Consider the following 20,185-nt stretch of genomic DNA (forward strand, 5'->3'; position numbering starts at 1 on the left):
TTGCTCATAATCTGAGATATGATTATTCTCAGTAAAAGGGCTAAAATCTCCACCAATACCAAGCCATGGGTTGCTAGGTCCGTAAAGTCCAGCATACAGCAAAAAGAAAATTGCTTTTCAACAAGGTTCTGGGTTAGGTCTTCAGTTGGCTTCTAAGGAGCTACAAATTGAAATATTGGAAACAAAACAGAGTTATGAGTCCCAAATGGAAGACAAGATGGCTGCTAACAACCTTGGGTCAGCTTGGTCCAGCATGAAAACTTTAGCCAGCGCCCAGATCCTAAACACTAGTGCACACATCACTTTAAATAATTTTAATTAAGACAGATTTTGCTAAGGCCCTGAATGGTTTTTATAATCGTTTTGGTACTCTTGATTTTAGTCAAGAAATTACAAGAACTCGGTCTCAAACTTCACAGTAATCAACACCTTCTCATAAACCAAAAACATGTTGAGCTCACTTTCTCACGCACAAAAGTAAACAGGAGTCCTGGACCAGACTATATTTGTGGTTGCAGGACTTTATGGTGCGACAAATTCAGTCACTGTGTGTATCCCACCCCTAACCCCCACTCCTCCTGCACTATGCACAGAGGGGAGCGAGGCTGCTCTTCCTAGCTCCCACATGCACTCTGTGTTCTAACACGGATGACACAAGATCATAGTTGAAGGAACTGGTCAATAAAATACGTTTTTTTCCACCACCAGTTGTCACAAACTGCACTGCACGCTAGTAACTACTATGGTCAGAAATAATATTGAACAACAAATCAATGACTGAAGTGACAAACTTGTCATCTAAACAATACCCCATTTGTTGACAAGAACATAAGCCATAGAAGCACAGTCAATCTATTTATTAAGTAGAGGTAACACAAACCAGTGAAAGATTCAAAAGAGCTGCCATCAGAGTCGACAAACTGCCGTTGCTAAGCTAACAAAAACAGCTCAAACTCAGACTCGCTGATGTCGCACATCACTAGGCAACAGGCACCGCCTTTCAAAAGGCACACTCAGACACACACTGCTGTCATATTTGTATGAAACATATCTCAACTGCATTATGCCAGATATTGGAAGTTTATTTTTTAAGCAACACATTAATACATTTCCCTAGTAATTCATTACATTTATTAAAGAGTAATTCCGTTAGTAATTGAATTACATTTTTGGTTAAGTAACAAATAACTATAATTGATTACTTTAAAAAAAAACATTTTAAGAACACAGCCTGTCACAAGGATTATGAAGCAGTTGGCAGGTGGTGTTCCTGGCTAACTTCTTTGTGTATATGTCCTATAATGATGTTTACCTATAAAAACAACATTGTTAAAGGTCAATTATTTTCATGTTGCTGCTGACCTTTAAACATGCCCTCTTAAACCAGGGCACTTTATTTCACATTTTGGTTTTTTTGTGTTTTTGTTAGCAGAAGAATTGAGCATAGCTAAATGTTTTTGTAAAGAAGATTGGAGATTTTATTTGACATTAATTATATTATTTTCAAGGCTTTTTCTTTTTTCTTATCTCAAAACCCCTCTGAAGTTAGGATCCCATTAGTTACAAACTACTTTTTTTACTTGTTGGTACCTGTTTTTGCATATTTGGGATCTCCATAAATCCTGAAAATTTTAAATCAAGGCATTGTGGAGATATTTAGTTACATTAACAAATGTTTCCATTTATGGGTTAGTTTATGGGCCAAAATATATCAGGATTTATGTTGCCAAGCCCTACACTCGTGTTAGCGACAGCACCGTTTAGGAATGTTCTGTTTAATTGAGCGTTACAGTAAGCCTTATGGCAGGGGTGTCAAACTCATTTCGCATCGTGGGCCACATACGGCCTAGGGAGATGTCAAGTGGGCCGGACCATTAAAATTATACCATACTCTGCTATAAATAACCAAAATATCATGTCTTTCCTTTGTTTTGGTGTAAAGAAGCACAAGAACATTAGGAAAATATTGAAATTTAATGAACTATCCTTTTACAAAACATTTCATGAAACACCTCATATTTCCTTAGACAAATGTGCAATTTACTTTTATCATTCACAAATATGCATTGCAACTGATCCCACTGATTGTACAAAGGCACAAAACTTTAATTGGTACTGAAAAATATAGTAATGCACTTTAAGATTAAATGAGACTTTTAAAGAAAGGAATTTTTAAACCACTTACACATACGCATATAAAATCTAAATGTAATCCCTGCGTACACCTTACAAACTAAGGAGAGTGATTTTAAATGTGTAATGAAGAAAGTGTTCGCCTGTCCTGTAAATCTGTAAACTTCATACATGAAACATACATACACATACAATACATACTGAAAATTTATGGAGTTGTATGAACAGTAGAATTCCATCACACAACTTTTGTTTTGAAGCTGCTGACTAACATTAAAGTGCACATTTTTTAAATCACCACAGTAAGGATTCATCTTCACAGAGCTGTATTCTTTCAATGCAAACAGTATCTAAGGCAGCATTTTAAAGGTGTTAGTCTAGTCTGGACTTCTATTTGTTCCTGAAACTTGGCATCTTTTGGCCTGTACAAGTGCATCAACACCAGGTGTCATGTCCTGACTAGCTGTCACTTTCAGAATGTCATTTAAGTGCTTGTTTGTGAGCCTTGAACGCATTTTTGTTTTATTGATATTCATCACTGAGAAAATTGATACCGTCTGCTGTTTTCAGTCTGTCTCAGTGATGCGGCTTGTCTTCTACTCTGATGGAAAGAGTGCGCCCCTTAGCGGATAATCCATGAATTGCAGCAAATTTAAAATATTAATTCCATGTCTTTTATGCATTTTTTCCACTTTCAAATTATCCTGCGGGCCTGATCGAACCTCCTTGGGGGCCGGTTCCGGCCCGCGGGCCGTATGTTTGACACCCCTGCCTTATGGTATTGTGTCTATATGTATAAGTGCACATGTGTACTTTGAGTGTTAATAATGACATTGTGATAATTAAGACATTTCATATTGCAACACAATTTTTTTTCTGTGCTACAAAATAAATTCTGTGCTACTAATTTTTTTCATTTAGTAGCACAGGTGCTACTAGTGAAAAAGCTAAGCGTACAGCCCTGGGTCGGCTACTTACGTTCTGTGCAAAAAATACTGAGCTCAGCCTGTTAAAGGCCTACTGAAATGATTTTTATTTATTTAAACGGGGATAGCAGATCCATTCTATGTGTCATACTTGATCATTTCGCGATAGTGCCATATTTTTGCTGAAAGGATTTAGTAGAGAACATCGACGATAAAGTTCGCAACTTTTGGTCGCTGATAAAAAAAAGCCTTGCCTGTACCAGAAGTAGCGTGACGTCAAAGGTTGAAAGGCTCCTCACATTTTCCCATTGTTTTCAATGCAGCGAGAGCGATTCGGACCGAGAAAGCAACGATTACCCCATTAATTTGAGCAAGGATGAAAGATTCGTGGATGAGGTACGTGAGAGTGAAGGACTAGAGTGCAGTGCAGGACGCATCTTTTTTCGCTCTGACCGTAACTTAGGTACAAGCTGGCTCATTGGATTCCACAATCTCTCCTTTTTCTATTGTGGATCACAGATTTGTATTTTAAACCACCTCGGATACTATATCCTCTTGAAAATGAGAGTCAAGAACGCGAAATGGACATTCACAGTGACTTTTATCTCCACGACAATACATCGGCGAAACACTTTAGCTACGGAGCTAACGTGATAGCATCGGGCTTAACTGCATATAGAAACAAAAGATAAGCCCCTGACTGGAAGGATAGACAGAAAATCAACAATACTATTAAACCATGGACCTGTAAATACACGGTTAATGCTTTCCAGCCTGGCGAAGGTTAACAATGCTGTTGCTAACGACGCCATTGAAGCTAACTTAGCAACGGGACCTCACAGAGCTATGCTAAAAACATTAGCTATTCACCTACGCTAGCCAGCCCTTATCTGCTCATCAACACCCGTGCTCACCTGCGGTCCAGCAATCGACGGTGCGACGAAGGACTTCATCCGATCACCGATGCGGTCGGCGGCCAGCGTCGGATAGCGCGTCGGCTATCCACCTCAAAGTCCTCCTGTTTGTGTTGCTGCAGCCAGCCGCTAATACACCGATCCCACCTACAACTTTCTTCTTTGCAGTCTTCATTGTTCATTAAACAAATTGCAAAAGATTCACCAACACAGATGTCCAGAATACTGTGGAATTTTGAGATGAAAACAGAGCTTTTTGTATTGGATTCAATGGCGTCCGAATACTTCCGTTTCAACGTTTGACGTCACGTGCATACGTCATCATCCGGAAGTTTAGCGGGAAATTTAAAATTGCACTTTATAAGTTAACCCGGCCGTATTGGCATGTGTTGCAATGTTAAGATTTCATCATTGATATATAAACTATCAGACTGTGTGGTCGGTAGTAGTGGGTTTCAGTTTTAAATTTCCCGCGAAACTTCCGGTTGGAAACGTCTATGTATGATGACGTATGCGCGTGACGTCACGGAGTGAACGGAAGTATTGGCACACCATTGTGTCCCAATACTCTGTTTTCATCGAAAAATTCCACAGTATTCTGGACATCTGTGTTGGGGAATCTTTTGCAATTTGTTTAATGAACAATGAAGACTGCAAAGAAGAAATCTGTAGGTGGGATCGGTGTATTAGCGGCGGACTACAGCAACACAACCAGGAGGACTTTGAGATGGATAGCAGACGCGCTACCTGCCGACCTCACTTTGACTTCCTCCGTCTCCGGGCCGCCGACCGCATCTATGATCGGGTGAAGTCCTTCGTCGCGCCGTCGATCGCTGGAACGCAGGTGATCACGGGTGTTGATGAGCAGATGAGGGCTGGCTGGCGTAGGTGGAGCGCTAATGTTTTTAGCATAGCTCTGTCGAGGTCCCGTAGCTAAGTTAGCTTCAACGGCGTCGTTAGCAACAGCATTGTTAAGCTTCGCCAGGCTGGAAAGCATTAACCGTGTAGTTACATGTCCATGGATTAATAGTATTGTTGATTTTCTGTCCATCCTTCCAGTCAGGGGTTTATTTCTTTTGTTTCTATCTGCATTTAAGCCCGATGCTATCACGTTAGCTCCGTAGCTAAAAAGCTTCACCGATGTATTGTCGTGGAGATAAAAGTCACTGTGAATGTCCATTTCGCGTTCTCGACTCTCATTTTCAAGAGGATATAGTATCCGAGGTGGTTTAAAATACAAATCCGTGATCCACAATAGAAAAAGGAGAAAGTGTGGAATCCAATGAACCCTTGTACCTAAGTTATGGTCAGAGCGAAAAAAGATACGTCCTGCACTGCACTCTAGTCCTTCACTCTCACGTTCCTCATCAACGAATCTTTCATCCTCGCTCAAATTAATGGGGTAATCGTCGCTTTCTCGGTCCAAATCGCTCTCGCTGAATTGTAAACAATGGGGAAATGTGAGGAGCCCTTCAGCCTGTGACGTCACGCTACTTCCGGTACAGGCAAGGCTTTTTTATCAGCGACCAAAACTTTATCGTTGATGTTCTCTACTAAATCCTTTCAGCAAAAATATGGCAATATCGCAAAATGATCAAGTATGACACATAGAATGGATCTGCTATCCCCGTTTAAATTAAAAAAAATTCATTTCAGTAGGCCTTTAAGTACTTTGGCATGTATGTCATGTTGTGATTTGTTTTGTGTTAATACTTGTTTATTTTAATGTATATGCAGATGTCATTCTCCATTTTGCACAGCAAAACAAATCTACCTTAAGAGTACAAATAGTCACCTTGAACTTTGCACCTTTTGTAATAACGCATGTGTACCTTTAGGAAAGGCAAGGTGGTCTTCAAGATCTTGTCAGCCCCTCAAGTCACTGCACCTGCACAGAAACCATCAAGACAAAGTAAGTTTGGTTTTTTAAATTTTATTTTCAATGGTAGAATGTGCGATTAATCTGTCTTTTTGCAAAAGGAGGAAGAGGTATGAAAAGGAGGACCACATGAAGAAACCGCCCAATGCGTTCATGATGTTCCTTAGAGAGAACAGGCAAAGTTCCGTTCAAAAGTTACATGCCTGAATACAACTTATTGGCTAAAGTGGTTATATGTTCATGGAACTTCATCTGACCTTCACTTCTTATGTATGTGTGATTTTTTTCTTTAAATAAATGTGCAAAAATTAAAAAAATGTTTTAAATAAAAACCTTTCACATTGTCATTATGGAGTATTGTCTGTAGCATTTTTTATATCAAGAATTATTATTTTTGGTTCGTGTTAGTCAAATTGGTCGTTGTAATTCAGTAACTTGTAATTGTTTTTTTTATTTACCGCATTCTATTAACACACAACACGTTAAATATGTTGCCGCCAAGACATGTTGCTAGCTAGTGCTAATGCTGTTTTCTTCTTGAGTGACTACGTTATTAATAACTACTATAACTCAGCTGGTAATTGACTTATGTAATTTTATTTATTAGGGAAATACCTCAATGCGTGTCCATAAATTTGTGTTGGACGTCGACAGGAGCGTCTCGGTAAGTGACATGAACCTGTATAGAGACGGCCATGTTGCTTTACATGGTGAAGACGTCTTTGCTATTGTTAATCAATTCGCGGGCATTTTTTTCAATCACACGGGTGACGTAACACGTGAGAGATGCGTTTAAGGGTTAGACAAACCTCAGAACATTTAATTTCTGTGGACGTTGCTTGGCCACAAAGTAGCTTCAGCACTGAAAAGCTATTTGTTGTAAAAAACAAAAACAAAAAAACAACTACTAAGAACAAAACGGCAACACTACAGACCACACTACCGAGTAATGTAGTGAAACTAAACTCGTAACGATGCTGGGACGTAGTTGACGCAATTGACTTTAATTTATTGTGACCTGTTAGTACCCCTGTTGGCCGCTAGGTGGATGCAGAGTACAACACAAGGAATAAGAGCAGCAGTCAGACACTAATGAAGTAACAGACAGGTAACAGGAACATGAGGTAAAAGGTTATAATCTTTCTACAACTGGTCAAGGGCGCTCACGGTAAATGTTTTTTTTTGTTCCAACCTCCATTACTGAGTCGTTTGAGATGTTTAACGAATATTAGCATAAGACTGTGCAGCACCCACGTGATGTATGAGTTAACTTGCTTGTTAGCTCATTTTTAGCACAATCTCCCGCTCTGCTATTAGTGTCTTTTGATATGTATTTCTGTCTTAACATTACCTCTATAGCTCGATTATTACAGTGTTTCTGTTGCATTTTGAATTTTTTTTCAGAAATTAAGATTATGAGTGGCATATATCAGAATGAATGAGGAATTTTGCTGCCTGAAAAATAGATAATAAAATATTATTTCTCCTAATTTGTAGTTTTCACTGTGTTCAATGGAGACCTGAAAACAATAATGGTTATTAAGATTAGTATGAAGCATGGACTTAAAGGCCTACTGAAATGAAATTTTCTTATTTAAACGGGGATAGCAGATCCATTCTATGTGTCATACTTGATCATTTCGCGATATTGCCATATTTTTGCTGAAAGGATTTAGTAGAGAACATCGACGATAAAGTTCGCAACTTTTGGTCGCTGATAAAAAAAGCCTTTCCTGTACCGGAAGTAGCGTGACGTCACAGGTTGTGGAGCTCCTCACATCTGCACATTGTTTTCAATCATGGACGCCAGCAGCGTGAGCGATTCGGACCGAGAAAGCGACGATTACCCCATTAATTTGAGCGAGGATGAAAGATTCGTGGATGAGAAAAGTGAGAGTGAAGGACAAGAGGGCAGTGGAAGCGATTCAGATAGGTAAGATGCTGTGAGAGGCGGGTGGGACCTGATATTCAGCTGGGAATGACTAAAACAGTAAATAAACACAAGACATACATATACTCTATTAGCCACAACACAACCAGGCTTATATTTAATATGCCACAAATTAATCCGCATAACAAACACCTCCCCCCTCCCGTCCATATAACCCACCAATACAAATCAAACACCCGCACAACACACTCAATCCCACAGCCCAAAGTACCCACCACCTCCGTAAAGTTCATACAGCACATATATTTCCCCAAAGTTACATACGTGACATGCACATAGCGGCACGCACGTACGAGCAAGCGATCAAATGTTTGGAAGCCAAAGCTGTACTCACAGTAGCGCGTCTGCTATCCAACTCAAAGTCTTCCTGGTTGTGTTGCTGTAGCCAGCCGCTAATACACCGATCCCACCTACAGCTTTCTTCTTTTCTGTCTTCATTGTTCATTAAACAAATTGCAAAAGATTCACCAACACAGATGTCCAGAATACTGTGGAATTTTGCGATGAAAACAGACAACTTAATAGTTGGCCACAATGGTGTCCCAATATGTCCGCGCAAACGTCATCATACCGAGACGTTTTCAGCAGAATATTTCGCGGGAAATTTAAAATTGCACTTTACTAATCTAACCCGGCCGTATTGGCATGTGTTGCAATGTTAAGATTTCATCATTGATATATAAACTATCAGACTGCGTGGTCGGTAGTAGTGGGTTTCAGTAGGCCTTTAAATGACTGATCAGGAAGTAATAACATTGGGGGTTAGTATTTGAAAGTTTTGTGCGCTCACACAGGGTATACCCTGCCTTCCGCTTGAATGCAGCTGAGATAGGCTCCAGCCCCCACCTGTCTCCAGACCCCGAAAGGGACAAGCAGCAGAATATGGATGGATGGATGTGCGCTCACACCTTGCAGGGCTGTTGCACCAGGTGGATTGACCGAATCATGGCTCCAACAAGAAGATAAACTATCACACAACGTTGCAAAATATGTTGGTTGTTCAGTCAGCTGTGTCTAAAATTTGGATCAAGTACAAACAACATGGGAAGGTTGTAAAAGGCAAGCATAATTGTAGACCAAGGAAAACATTAAAGCGGTCAAGACAGACATTTTTTAAAACATTGTGTTGAAAACAGAAAAAGCACAGCAAAACAAATGAAGAACATGTGGGCGGTAACTGGGGTCACCGTCTGTGATCGAACTGTAAGAAACCGCCCTAAAGGAAATGGAATTTAAATACAGAAAAGCTCAACCAAAGCCGCCATTAACGGCTAAACAGAAAACAAATAAGGTTCCAATTGGATAAGGAAAGAGCTGCTGTTCCAAGGAGATTTATGAAGACGACTGCCTGAAGAAAACATGCTAATCTTTACAGTCATTGAGAATATGGGGCTGCATGTCGAGTATAGCACTTGGTAGATGGCTGACATTACATCCTATTTACATTGATATTTTGGAATTCTCATATTTCATCAATCAAAAGGATGTTTGAGATGATGACCTCATTTTTCAAAATGATAATGCATCTTGCTGTAGAGCAAAAACTGTAAAAAAAACTTCCTTGAAGAAATATGGTCAATGTAATGGTGGAATTGAAAGAAAATGGTCCATAACAAGACTCCGACCTGCAAAGCTGAGCTGACAACAGCAACCAGAGAACTGTTTATCCCTTGTCCATGTCCATGTTTCATATTAAAGCCAGAGGTGGTGCGACAAATATACAGTCAATTTAAAAATTCTTCTAACAAAATTAAAAAAATATGGGATTAAAAAAGTTGTTTTAAAATGTCTATAACGCTATCTTTGTTTCTTGTTTCTTTATTACTCATCCTAATTCTAATACAGCTTGATTATTTTTTGGGGTTCCATTTTGGGACCTTTTATTTCTAATTTATATCAATTATTTAAAAATGTTTGTAAGAATGTACAGCCTCTTATGTTTGCAGATGCTACTTGTCTTTAAATATCCCATTCTAATCTTGATTGCTGGTCAAGAGAAACAAATGAACTGTCAAATATTTCTAAATAGTTAAAAATTGATAGATTGTCACTTAATATTAAAACAATTAATTTTTGATTTTTAGTATGAAAAACAAAATCTATAATAAAGAAAAGCCTATTTCATGATTCTTTTTTATTTTTTTGCTGCCGTAAAAATTGTGACTTTTGGGGGAGGTGTCGTTCCGAGACCTTAGAGTCTCCATCTTTCCTGCACATTTTTGCTTTACTTTGTATATTGTTCTTTCTTCATCTCTTTCTCATGACATGTTGTGTTTTTTAGTTTGTTTTTACCATCTTCCAATATTGTTTGTACTTTGCCCAGATTTTAGACACAGCTGACTGTGAACAATCAACATCTATTCCAACACTGCGGGATGATTTACCTTCTTTAAGAAGTTTGATGACATTCCGTTCGTTTCTATTGACATCTCTTGTGTTGGAGCCATGATTCATGTCAATCCACCTGGTGCAACAGCTCTCCAAGGTGTGAGCACTCCTTTTAAAGTGCAGACTAATGTACAGATTTAATCTGATGCAGGTGTTATCTTTGAAAATAAAAATATACAGGGTAATCCATAAATATTTTCCCTTGGAATTAAAGGCCTACTGAAATGATTTTTATTTTTATTTAAACGGGAATAGCAGATCCATTCTATGTGTCATACTTGATAATTTCGCGATATTGCCATATTTTTGCTGAAAGGATTTAGTAGAGAAAATAGACGATAAAGTTCGCAACTTTTGCTCGCTGATAAAAAAAAGCCTTGCCTGTACCGGAAGTAGCGTGACGTCACAGGAGCTAGTATTCCTCACAATTCCCCGTTGTTTACAATGGAGCGAGAGATTCGGAGCGACAAAGCGACGATTACCCCATTAATTTGAGCGAGGATGAAAGATTCGTAGATGAGGAGCGTTACAGTGAAGGACTAGAGAGGCAGTGATGGACGTATCTTTTTTCGCTCTGACCGTAACTTAGGTACAAGCTGGCTCATTGGATTCCACTCTCTCCTTTTTCTATTGTGGATCACGGATTTGTATTTTAAACCACCTCGGATACTATATCCTCTTGAAAATGAGAGTCGAGCACGCGAAATGGACATTTAAAGTGACTTTTATCTCCACGACAATACATCGGTGACACACTTAGCTACTGAGCTAACGTGATAGCATCGTTCTCAAATGAAGATAGAAACAAAAGAAATAAACCCCTGACTGGAAGGATAGACAGAAGATCAACAATACTATTAAACCATGTACATGTAACTACACGGTTAAAAATTCTCAGCCTGGTAAGGCTTAACAATGCTGTTGCTAACGACGCTAAGGCTAATTTAGCAACTTAGCAACCAGACCTCACAGAACTACGATAAAAACATTAGCGCTCCACCTACGCCAGCCAGCCCTCATCTTCCCATCAACAGCCGTGCTCACCTGCGTTCCAGCGATCGACGGCGCGACGAAGGACTTCATCCGTGGGTTTGGCGGCAAGCATCGGCTAGGCGTAGTAAGTACTCCTTGTCGTGTTGCTGTAAGTATTGTACTTAGCCGCTAATACACCGATTGATCCCACCTACAACGTTCTTCTTCGCAGCCTCCATTGTTCATTAAACAAATTGCAAAAGATTCACCAACACAGATGTCCAGAATACTGTGAAATTTTGTCGAAGAAAACAAGAGGTTTTTGTATCGGGTCGATGGGGTCCAACCACTTCCGTGGATTTTGTGACGTCACGCACATAAATCATATCCAAAAGAGTTTTTCAACCGGAAGTGTGGCGGGAATTTTAAAATTGCACTTTATAAGTTAACCCGGCCGTATTGGCATGTGTTTCAATGTTAAGATTTCATCATTGATATATAAACTATCAGACTGCGTGGTCGGTAGTAGTGGGTTTCAGTAGGCCTTTAAGTTATTCCATAATTATATATTTGATATCCTTTAGTGTTTCTTAAAGCCAAAAATTTGACAAATGATATGACTAAAGTTTTTTGTCATGTCTTTTATCTGATTTTGTTCTACCAAATTGAACAATTGAATTCTATTTTTTTTTTGCCATAGGTTGCGTCACGTGACTGTATTGGACTAATGTTTGCTTTTTCTCCGTGTGCTCCTATTTTGTATATTCACTTCCTTGTGCCGTGCACAGGCATCCACACCTGCTGCCTGATTGGCAACCGGGGCACACTTTCACCCGGTTGCCAATCAGTCTCCCATTTAAGTCCAGCGCTGTCTGCCTGACAGCGTCGATTGATTTTCGTTTGCACTTTCTTGTTATGCACTGCGCTGCAACAATGTAAGAACACTTTGAACACAATATAAAATGCTGTAGAGCATTTTATATCAATCAAACATAACGAGATGATAACCAACTGTCTTTATTAACAAGCCAAAACAACAAAAAACAAGCTGAACTGTCCTGTATGTGCCGCTTTGCCAACACATTGGTGCCTTACAAACAATCAGAAATCACAAAAATCCTACTTTAACAACCATATTGCTACAATAATAAAAAATTTTAAAAGTAAAATCCACTTACATAACATTAGTGGCAAAGGTCCTCATGAGCCAGACAAAGAGAGAAAATGGAGAGGCCGTTTGTGCCTTGGAAGAGCTGCCGCTGAACGAGAGTTAGGCTTCTCAGACGATGTGAAATAAGACCTCTTTGGCATCTATTTTCCAGAAAAGTCCGTACTCATCACAATTAAAAAATTGCTGTGGTACAAAGACTGCGTCCTCAATCTCTTCAATACGATCATGCACAAAATGGCTGGCAGCGGGACACAAAATTAATGACGTTTGTACACAGAAACATGGTTAGCACACAGATTAAGATTACATTTTATAAAGTAAATAAATGGGACAGACATATTTGATGACATTTTTTCATTGTTAAATGGGCAACCTGTATTAACATTGATTGGAGCAGGTCTTCAACAGAGCATTGTGAAAGCTTTAGTTAATTAGACTTTTTAAAATATATTTTGTACCTTTCATTACCCTTACCGCTTTTCCACATATTAAAATTTTTTTTTAAATACAAATGAACATTTAACAGTTTTTTTTATTTGTTGGGCAACTAAGAAACGGGAATAACTAAACAGTTATTTTTCCCCACATAACCTAAAACGCTAATATATTCCCGAATAAAAGCTAACACATTTATTTTTTGTTCAGGAATGTAAGTAATTAACTTGGGATTTGACATCTTAATCAAAAAGTAACGTGTTTTAAAAAAAAAATTGTATACAAGTACATTTAAAAAATAATGATTAACAATTATATTGAAGAGCTTCTACATAGGTTTATTACATAACATTATTTGTCTGTAAATGTTGTAAATTTGTGGTATACATTTTACATTACAATCCTACATTCACTCATACTGTAGTTTGTATAGTTTTCAATTGTAGAAAAAAAAATACTGACATATTTAAGGAATACCAGAAATGCATTTATTAGCCACACAAGAGGTAAACAGGTATTCTTTTTTTGTCAAATATTTAAGTGCTTTTCTTGGAGAGTGTAGTACAGTACAGTATATGTTTCACATAAATTGTGTGCGTTTGTGACATGCAAAAACCAGGGCATTATGTTTTATTGGTATGCATAAATTGTGTTGAACATGGCATCAGTCTATTTTCTGGTTAATATTGCAGTATACAAAAACTCATTTTAATGACATAAAATATGAATATTTGTTAGCTGCTGTATAAACAATAATCTTTGATTAGCTTCAAAAGTTGTTGGTGACTGAGCTCTTACTCAAATAAATGACAAAGCAGCAACCATAGCTGCACACACTGTACTTTGCATAAAGAATGAAAGATTTGTAAACTACATGGGAAATGCAATATATTGAGAGGCTTGTACATCTAATACAAACTATAACTGTACAGGGCATTGGTGCAAAGGACAGAAACAAAAAGTTAAATTTGGCCCTTTTTAAGCTGTATTTGAAAAATATCTTAATATACAATGGAGAATGCTAAACTAGATTACCAAAAACAGCACCCAAACGGCACACAATTACATATCTATTGTTAGGCTGAATTGCTTCACACATTTTTGTGAATATGATGACACAAATAACACACAAATATATGATTAAAGCTCATGAAAAATTAGTGACTTCAATATTTTATCTTTAAAATTGCACATTATTGGAGCAGCATCTTTTCGATCTTTGGGATGGTGACTGCCAGGAAAACTTTTACAGACACAGCAAACCTTGACTTTGCTGAATATACAAACAACTTTCAGACAACCAAAACAACATAATTGCTATTCATAAAGCTATAGGATAAGGGAATGGTCCCTTGGTTAGGGAGTTTGACCTCCTTCTACTATACAATAAATCTAACTCTGCAACCATTTCCATACTGATCATCAAGTTTCAACATAAAAATCATCCACATTCTTTACTTGCACTGTAACTGTGCATTATTGTTGAAAACAATAAAAGTGCAAAGTAAGAAAACAATAAAGAAGTGCTTAAAAGACGGCCTAGTGCAAGACGCAGCATGACGGAATCTATAAATTAGACACCAACTCCACTTTTGTGGTGACTGAAATATTGTCTGACAGAACCAGAGATCACCTGACTAACGAGTAAGGCATTCTGGGAGAGGACTGCACAACCTTGTCAGCTGTCCTTTATGTACTCACTCAGTTACTGAAGTGAGATTTATTGAGAAATTTGTAATTACTGCTGCGGTTGTTCGAAGGTCACATCCAGCTTGTCGTAGATCTCCTTCAGCAGCAGTAGTGCTGTGTCTTCGGATTCCCTGGCAGACCAAAAGGGAGGGAGTTTTAAGTAAACACATTTTTTAAAGTACATTATGAAATAAGTTATTAAGAATTCCCTGAACATCAGCGTAGGACTCACCAATAGCATAGATGGGACTGAATTGCAAACAAATATTCATTGAAGCTCTCTATTGGTTTTTCCTGCAGCACATGGTCGATTCGTCGTCCTCCGTTCAACATTCCCACTTTTATCTCAGGCTGCTCTGCTTGCTCCGACTGCTCCGTTGACCCCGTCGTGTACTCTGCTTCCGCGTTCTCTGCTGCTCGGGCAGGTCAGGCGGACCAGAGATATCGAAGATATTAAACAGCAGTAGATTTCAAAAGAGAGTCTGCTTTTGGCAGTAATTGATTAGGACAAAAAAAGCAATTCAGGTTGTACCGTAAATGCAGTCAGAATATGATGGTCCTGTGATAAGATGGAAGGATGGAACCTTCTAATTGAAAGTTACATGTGATGTACATCCACAGTCTTATAACACTCAAAACTATAGTATTACTGTATTTTCTGAACTATAAGATGCTGCTTTTTTCCTATGCTTTGAACCTGGCTTATAATTTATAGATTTTTTGTCGCTAACAGTCATGTTTTATATTCAAGAAATAGTTTTTATGTGACACAACGGGTTGAAAATGTACTTTGTTTTTGTGCCTAGAACTGAAAGTATTAGTCCTGTTTCGTCTACTATTCATCCGTAGCGTGTCCGCTCAACAGGATTCTTCATTCATCACTCCAAGAAACATTTGTAAGTTTTACAATATAAGTAAAACAATTGACACTTACTGTGATGTCTGTGGGAGTGTTTTCATCTTTGTGGCGCTATCTTAATGTAATCAAGCTAGCGTCGTTACCATTAGGGAATGTGCTCATGCTTTAATTTTTTTTGTTTTTTTTGTTAGTATTGTTAACTTACAATGGCATTCTTTCTGCATTGTGTCAGTTTTGTAAATTCATCAAAACGTCACCGTGGAGTTAACGAGTCTGTTTAGCTGATTGGAGAGCTGGCTTCCACAGCTAGTGGGTCCATGACAATGACTTCTGTTTGGTCTGATCATCCGTTTTACTGCCGCGTGACAGGCACCATTTGGAAACAATTAAGGTATGTAAAAAAACATTCACAAAATATTTCGTACCGGTATATATCTGCACCTTATAGTCCGGTGTCTAATATAGTGTGTGAAATACTATTTATTTCTTCTAAAATGTAATGGGTGCAACTTAAATACGGTGCGCTCTATAGCCCGGACGGAGTATATGGTATATGAATCCTGCTAACCAGGCCCAACATTTTTATTTTAGATGCGGGAGGGACACGACTGACTTAAGTACAGACGATGTGGCTTGAACAGATTAAATGTTTGTGTTTGGAGTAATATGCATACATTGGAAAAAATTAGGGATGCACCGAAATTAAAGTTCTTGGCTGAAACCGAAAACTATATATTGAAGTACAGTATGTCAATACCTCAGACTAGGCATGGGCCGGAACAAGATTCTGATGGTATCATTACCTTTGACAAAAATAACGTTTTCATGGTATGGTATTATAATTTTAGCTCTAAAATGTGGTATTTTCAAATGTCTTTATTAAAAAGAGAAAAAATAATCTTCAGCTAAACAGTTATTTTATTCAATATAATAGAACACAATGAAAATTGAACATTGCTATATAACTACATTATTTCTAAACTAACGATAAAATTCAGTTTTCCAATGCAGTCTACTTTTGATAAACCTGCAAATCGAATGACAACAACTCGATTACCGGTTTTCTTTGTAGAAAAAAATAAAGTAAATAAATGCAATCGCCGAGTGGCGCAAGAAGGTTTTTAACACAAATAATTGATAAAAAAGACACATCTAAAATTTTGAAAATAAATAATTCATAAGTAGGCAGAAGCTTAAGACTGAATATCAACATATTTTAGAGACTTGCTCATAACTTGTCAACAAATGTTTTTTTTTTAATTGTTAAAGTGTGTATTTGATCATTTTAGATTAAGTTATAACTTTATTTAGCATTGAAGTAAAGCATAACATTATGCCTGTTCTTCACATCATGTTAATTAGCTGGTGTTAGGCATGTTAGCATGCTATATCTCCCTTAGCAAGAAGTTAGTATTTGTGCAACATGTCGTTAGTTCATGTCAAGACAGCTTTAACTTTACCTTGAATTTACTATATAGTGATAGTTGGCTCTCCCGTAGATGCACTATCAGGTTTGATGTGTTGCATTTCTCTAGCTGCCATGTCCGCAAACACGTTTTAGCATGTTAGGTGACCTTCCTCCACCATAGCAGTCTGTATTTTTACGGCAGGTGTTGGGGGGGGCGGGGTTTGGTGGTAGCGAGGGGTGTATATTGTAGCCCGGAAGAGTTAGGGATGCAAGGGATTCTGGGTATTTGTTCTGTTGTGTTACGGTTTGGATGTTCTCCCGAAATGTGTTTGTCATTCTTGTTTGGTGTGGGTTCACAGTGTGGCGCATTTTTGTCCATCCATCCATCCATTTTCTACCGCTTGCTTGTTGTCTATCTGTGTTGGCTCTGTGATGAGGTGGCGACTTGTCCAGGGTGTACCCCGCCTTCTGCCCGAATGCAGCTGAAATAGGCTCCAGCACCCCCCGCGCATATTTGTAACAGTGTTAAAGTTGTTTATACGGCCACCCTCAGTGTGACCTGTATGGCTGTTGACCAAGTATGTCTTGCAGTCACTTTCGTGTGTATGCAGAAGCCGCATACAACATGTGACTGGGCCGGCACGCTGTTAGTATGGTGAAAAAGCGGATGCGTCGACAGGTTGTAGAGGACGCTAAAGGCAGTGCCATCACGGCACGCCCTTAATATTGTTGTCCGGGTGAAAATCGGGAGAATGGTTGCCCCGGGAGATTTTCGGGAGGGGCACTGTCTCCCGGAAAGGCAAGTATGCTTTTGTCCCAGTCTTCTTTCCCCCAAATACCATTCCTGCTGCTGAGGATTTTAAGCGACATATTTGATGGATAAAAAAGTGACATTCTGCAGAAAAGGCCAAAACAGACAATAGCAGTGTGTGTGTGTGTGTGTGTGTGTGTGTGTGATCTGTTACTCCACCCAGATGAAGTTCCACATCTGTTGCTCTGTTAGTTTAGCTAATTAAAGAGTGTTGTGGAATTCTCCAGTGGCTTGTAAAATTTCACATTATGAAATACAACCTGACAGCAAGAGAAGCATTAGCAGTGATAATAGCACAGTCAGGCATTAGAAAGGAGCAGGGAAGGGCTTGGAGCAGACATTGTCAACACATTACAATGTGTCTTTATGATGGAATGGTTGTTAGAATCCAATTAAAGAGGCTGTTTGCAACCTTTACTAGCTTTTCAAAGTGTTGAAAGCATTATATCCCGCCCTCTTCTGGCTGTGAGCATGTAAGCTACACATGATGCTTTGTTGTTGTTACCTATTGATAGCGATTTGCCAAAGCTATTAACCTCAGCTATCATTGAATGTATAGCCTATCCTAACAAAATGATGGCAAATTGTTAGTTGATTCCCTGAAATTACTTTTTTGTATGTGTGTATGTATATATATATATTTTTTTATTTTTTTATTTTTTTTTTATTTTTTTTATTTATTTATTTATTTTAAAAAAGTTTTTCTAAAAAAAAATAAAAGACTGATCTTTTAAAAAATGCAGTAATCTGATTTACTGCATTTGTCTACAAGCGCTGTCAGATTATCCATGTGACCACCTTGTCTTACCTTGGAAGTATTGTCTATGAAGGGCCCAGGGCCACGCAATTACTTTTGTCCAAAAGTCACCAGTTTTTTCTCCTGTCTGTGCAGGCGCACAAACTTCATCTAAGGCTGAGATTCACAGTAAAGTGCAGTAAAGGGTGAGGGAAGCGGATAGAGTTAAGAGACAAGCAGGGAGGATGTTGGCAAGCAGAGAGTGATAAGAGGAGTGTAAGGACATGTGAGTTAGAGACACACACATACTGTATATATCGACAGTCCGACACAGAAATACAATGAGAAACCAAAATCATCAATCTACCCTGTGTTTCCCGAGAGTTTCCATCTATTGTGGTTTCTCCTTCATCCACCGGGGGCAGTGCAGCAACAGGTAATCTAGAAAAGGACTGCCAAGCCGTCCGTAATGACCCCAGTACGTTATTCTTCAAATCCATGCTCATGCGAGTCAAGCTGTCTTTCAGTTCTAGAAAGCAAACATAGAGATGAGCAGGACTGCTAAAATAAATGCTTACACCACAATAACATTAGGCAGAGCATCCATACCCAAGTGCATCCTCTTACGGCCTTTGTGGTGGGGAATTAGCATTGGCTCTAGATCAACTTCTGAAATAATCATGGGTTCAATCCGGTAAGCGACAGGGTCAAACTACACAACAAAAGAAACAAGACATTAGATATTTAAAAGTGGCTTTAATGGATGAGTATGAATGTGTCGTTGCTCACCGGGTGATATATATTGTAAAAGCTCTTGCACGTTGGAAAGCTGTAGTTGGGATCGATTCGTTTAAGCCCTCGGACAGTCAGGAACATTCCAATCGGAGATCCAAATGCAAAAAATGTCTGCGGGTGGAATGCCAGCTGTGGGTAATCAATGGATACCTAGAGAGAGAAGGTGAAATTATTCTTATTAAAATAAAACAAAAAAAAAGCTTAGAAAAATGTATATAACTCGATGCACGCTTAAAACAAACAGGGTGCGTGGGATGTCAGGATGCTAAAAAACAACCAGAACATCAAGACAATATTCAAAGAGAATGAGAACAGGTAGGGACAAGAGCTGGTCATTCATGCAGAATAGAATGAGAACAAAAAGTAAGGTGATTGGTATTGGCTTCCATGATAAGGAACCAATACACCAACCTTATGACACAACCTGTATAGCTATTTAGAATATAAGCCTACATAGGGTGTTGGAAGGCTATTATGTGGAGACCACTTGAGACAAACCTGTCCCTTGGCTATGCCTCCACTGGTCTGTCCGGGCAAGCAGGGGAAGAGAAGCAGGAAGGTGATGCATGAAAGCAAGAAGCTGAAATAATCGCGCCTGTGCATGCATGCATGGTACCTGTCCAATGCCCATGTTGAAATATTCATAGTCTACGGAGCTGGTGATGGACTGTGTTCTGTGTAACTGGGCCTTTTGTGCCTCCGATCCTGGTGACGGATTACCATTGTCCTCACTGGAAAGAGAGTCTTGAAGCGGATCTCCCAGACCTTGTGGCTGCCGTGTTGCTTTGTAATCCTAATTGAATTGGAAAAGTAAAAAAAACAAAAAAAATACATGTATGGCTATCGCTTGGGCAATGACCATAAAAACATTAAAGAACACAATTTTCATAGAATTGAAAAGATGTTTGGACGGTTTCAAAGTTTAAATCAAGTGGTCGTATCTAACCTCTGAAAAACATTTCCTCCTGACATTTTTCAGGATCTTCTTCCGGGGTCCAAGAGGAATTCCTATATCTTTGAGATCATTTTCTTGACAAAGAGCCTAAACAAAGATAAAAACAATGCTTGAAAAGAAAGCTTTTTTTTTTTTAGAATTTTGCCCATCATCCATAATCCTT

The 20,185-nt window shown here is 38.7% G+C and overlaps 2 protein-coding genes across 10 annotated transcripts in view; both read right to left on the reverse strand.

The window, feature by feature from the left end:
• LOC133652263 (uncharacterized) overlaps positions 1-6,609 on the reverse strand; it is a 43,859-nt gene extending 37,250 nt beyond the window's left edge. For 4 of the 6 annotated variants that reach the window (XR_009826555.1, XM_062050821.1, XM_062050817.1 and 1 more), the window contains exons 1-2: positions 6,468-6,609; positions 5,806-5,861 (exon numbers count right to left, since the gene is read on the reverse strand). The gene's annotated coding sequence lies outside the window, so the exon portion shown is untranslated. Of the gene's footprint in view, positions 1-5,768; positions 5,862-6,467 lie in introns of all 6 variants that reach the window. The other 2 variants (XM_062050819.1, XM_062050818.1) reach the window with 2 other exon arrangements.
• Positions 6,610-12,189: 5,580 nt separating this feature from the next.
• ddhd2 (DDHD domain containing 2) overlaps positions 12,190-20,185 on the reverse strand; it is a 37,419-nt gene continuing 29,423 nt past the window's right edge. For 2 of the 4 annotated variants that reach the window (XM_062050830.1, XM_062050832.1), the window contains 9 exons: positions 20,014-20,109; positions 19,684-19,860; positions 19,566-19,592; positions 19,062-19,217; positions 18,882-18,984; positions 18,640-18,801; positions 18,345-18,449; positions 14,691-14,871; positions 12,190-14,589 (listed from right to left, as the gene is read on the reverse strand). In XM_062050830.1, the coding sequence (XP_061906814.1) occupies positions 14,508-14,589; positions 14,691-14,871; positions 18,345-18,449; positions 18,640-18,801; positions 18,882-18,984; positions 19,062-19,217; positions 19,566-19,592; positions 19,684-19,860; positions 20,014-20,109 (1,089 nt within the window). In that variant the 3' untranslated portion in view covers positions 12,190-14,507. The remainder of the gene's footprint in view (positions 14,590-14,690; positions 14,872-18,344; positions 18,450-18,639; positions 18,802-18,881; positions 18,985-19,061; positions 19,218-19,565; positions 19,593-19,683; positions 19,861-20,013; positions 20,110-20,185) is intronic. The other 2 variants (XM_062050831.1, XM_062050833.1) reach the window with 2 other exon arrangements.

The sequence above is a fragment of the Entelurus aequoreus genome, linkage group LG06, assembly GCF_033978785.1.
Source record: "Entelurus aequoreus isolate RoL-2023_Sb linkage group LG06, RoL_Eaeq_v1.1, whole genome shotgun sequence".
Taxonomy (NCBI): Eukaryota; Metazoa; Chordata; class Actinopteri; order Syngnathiformes; family Syngnathidae; genus Entelurus; species Entelurus aequoreus.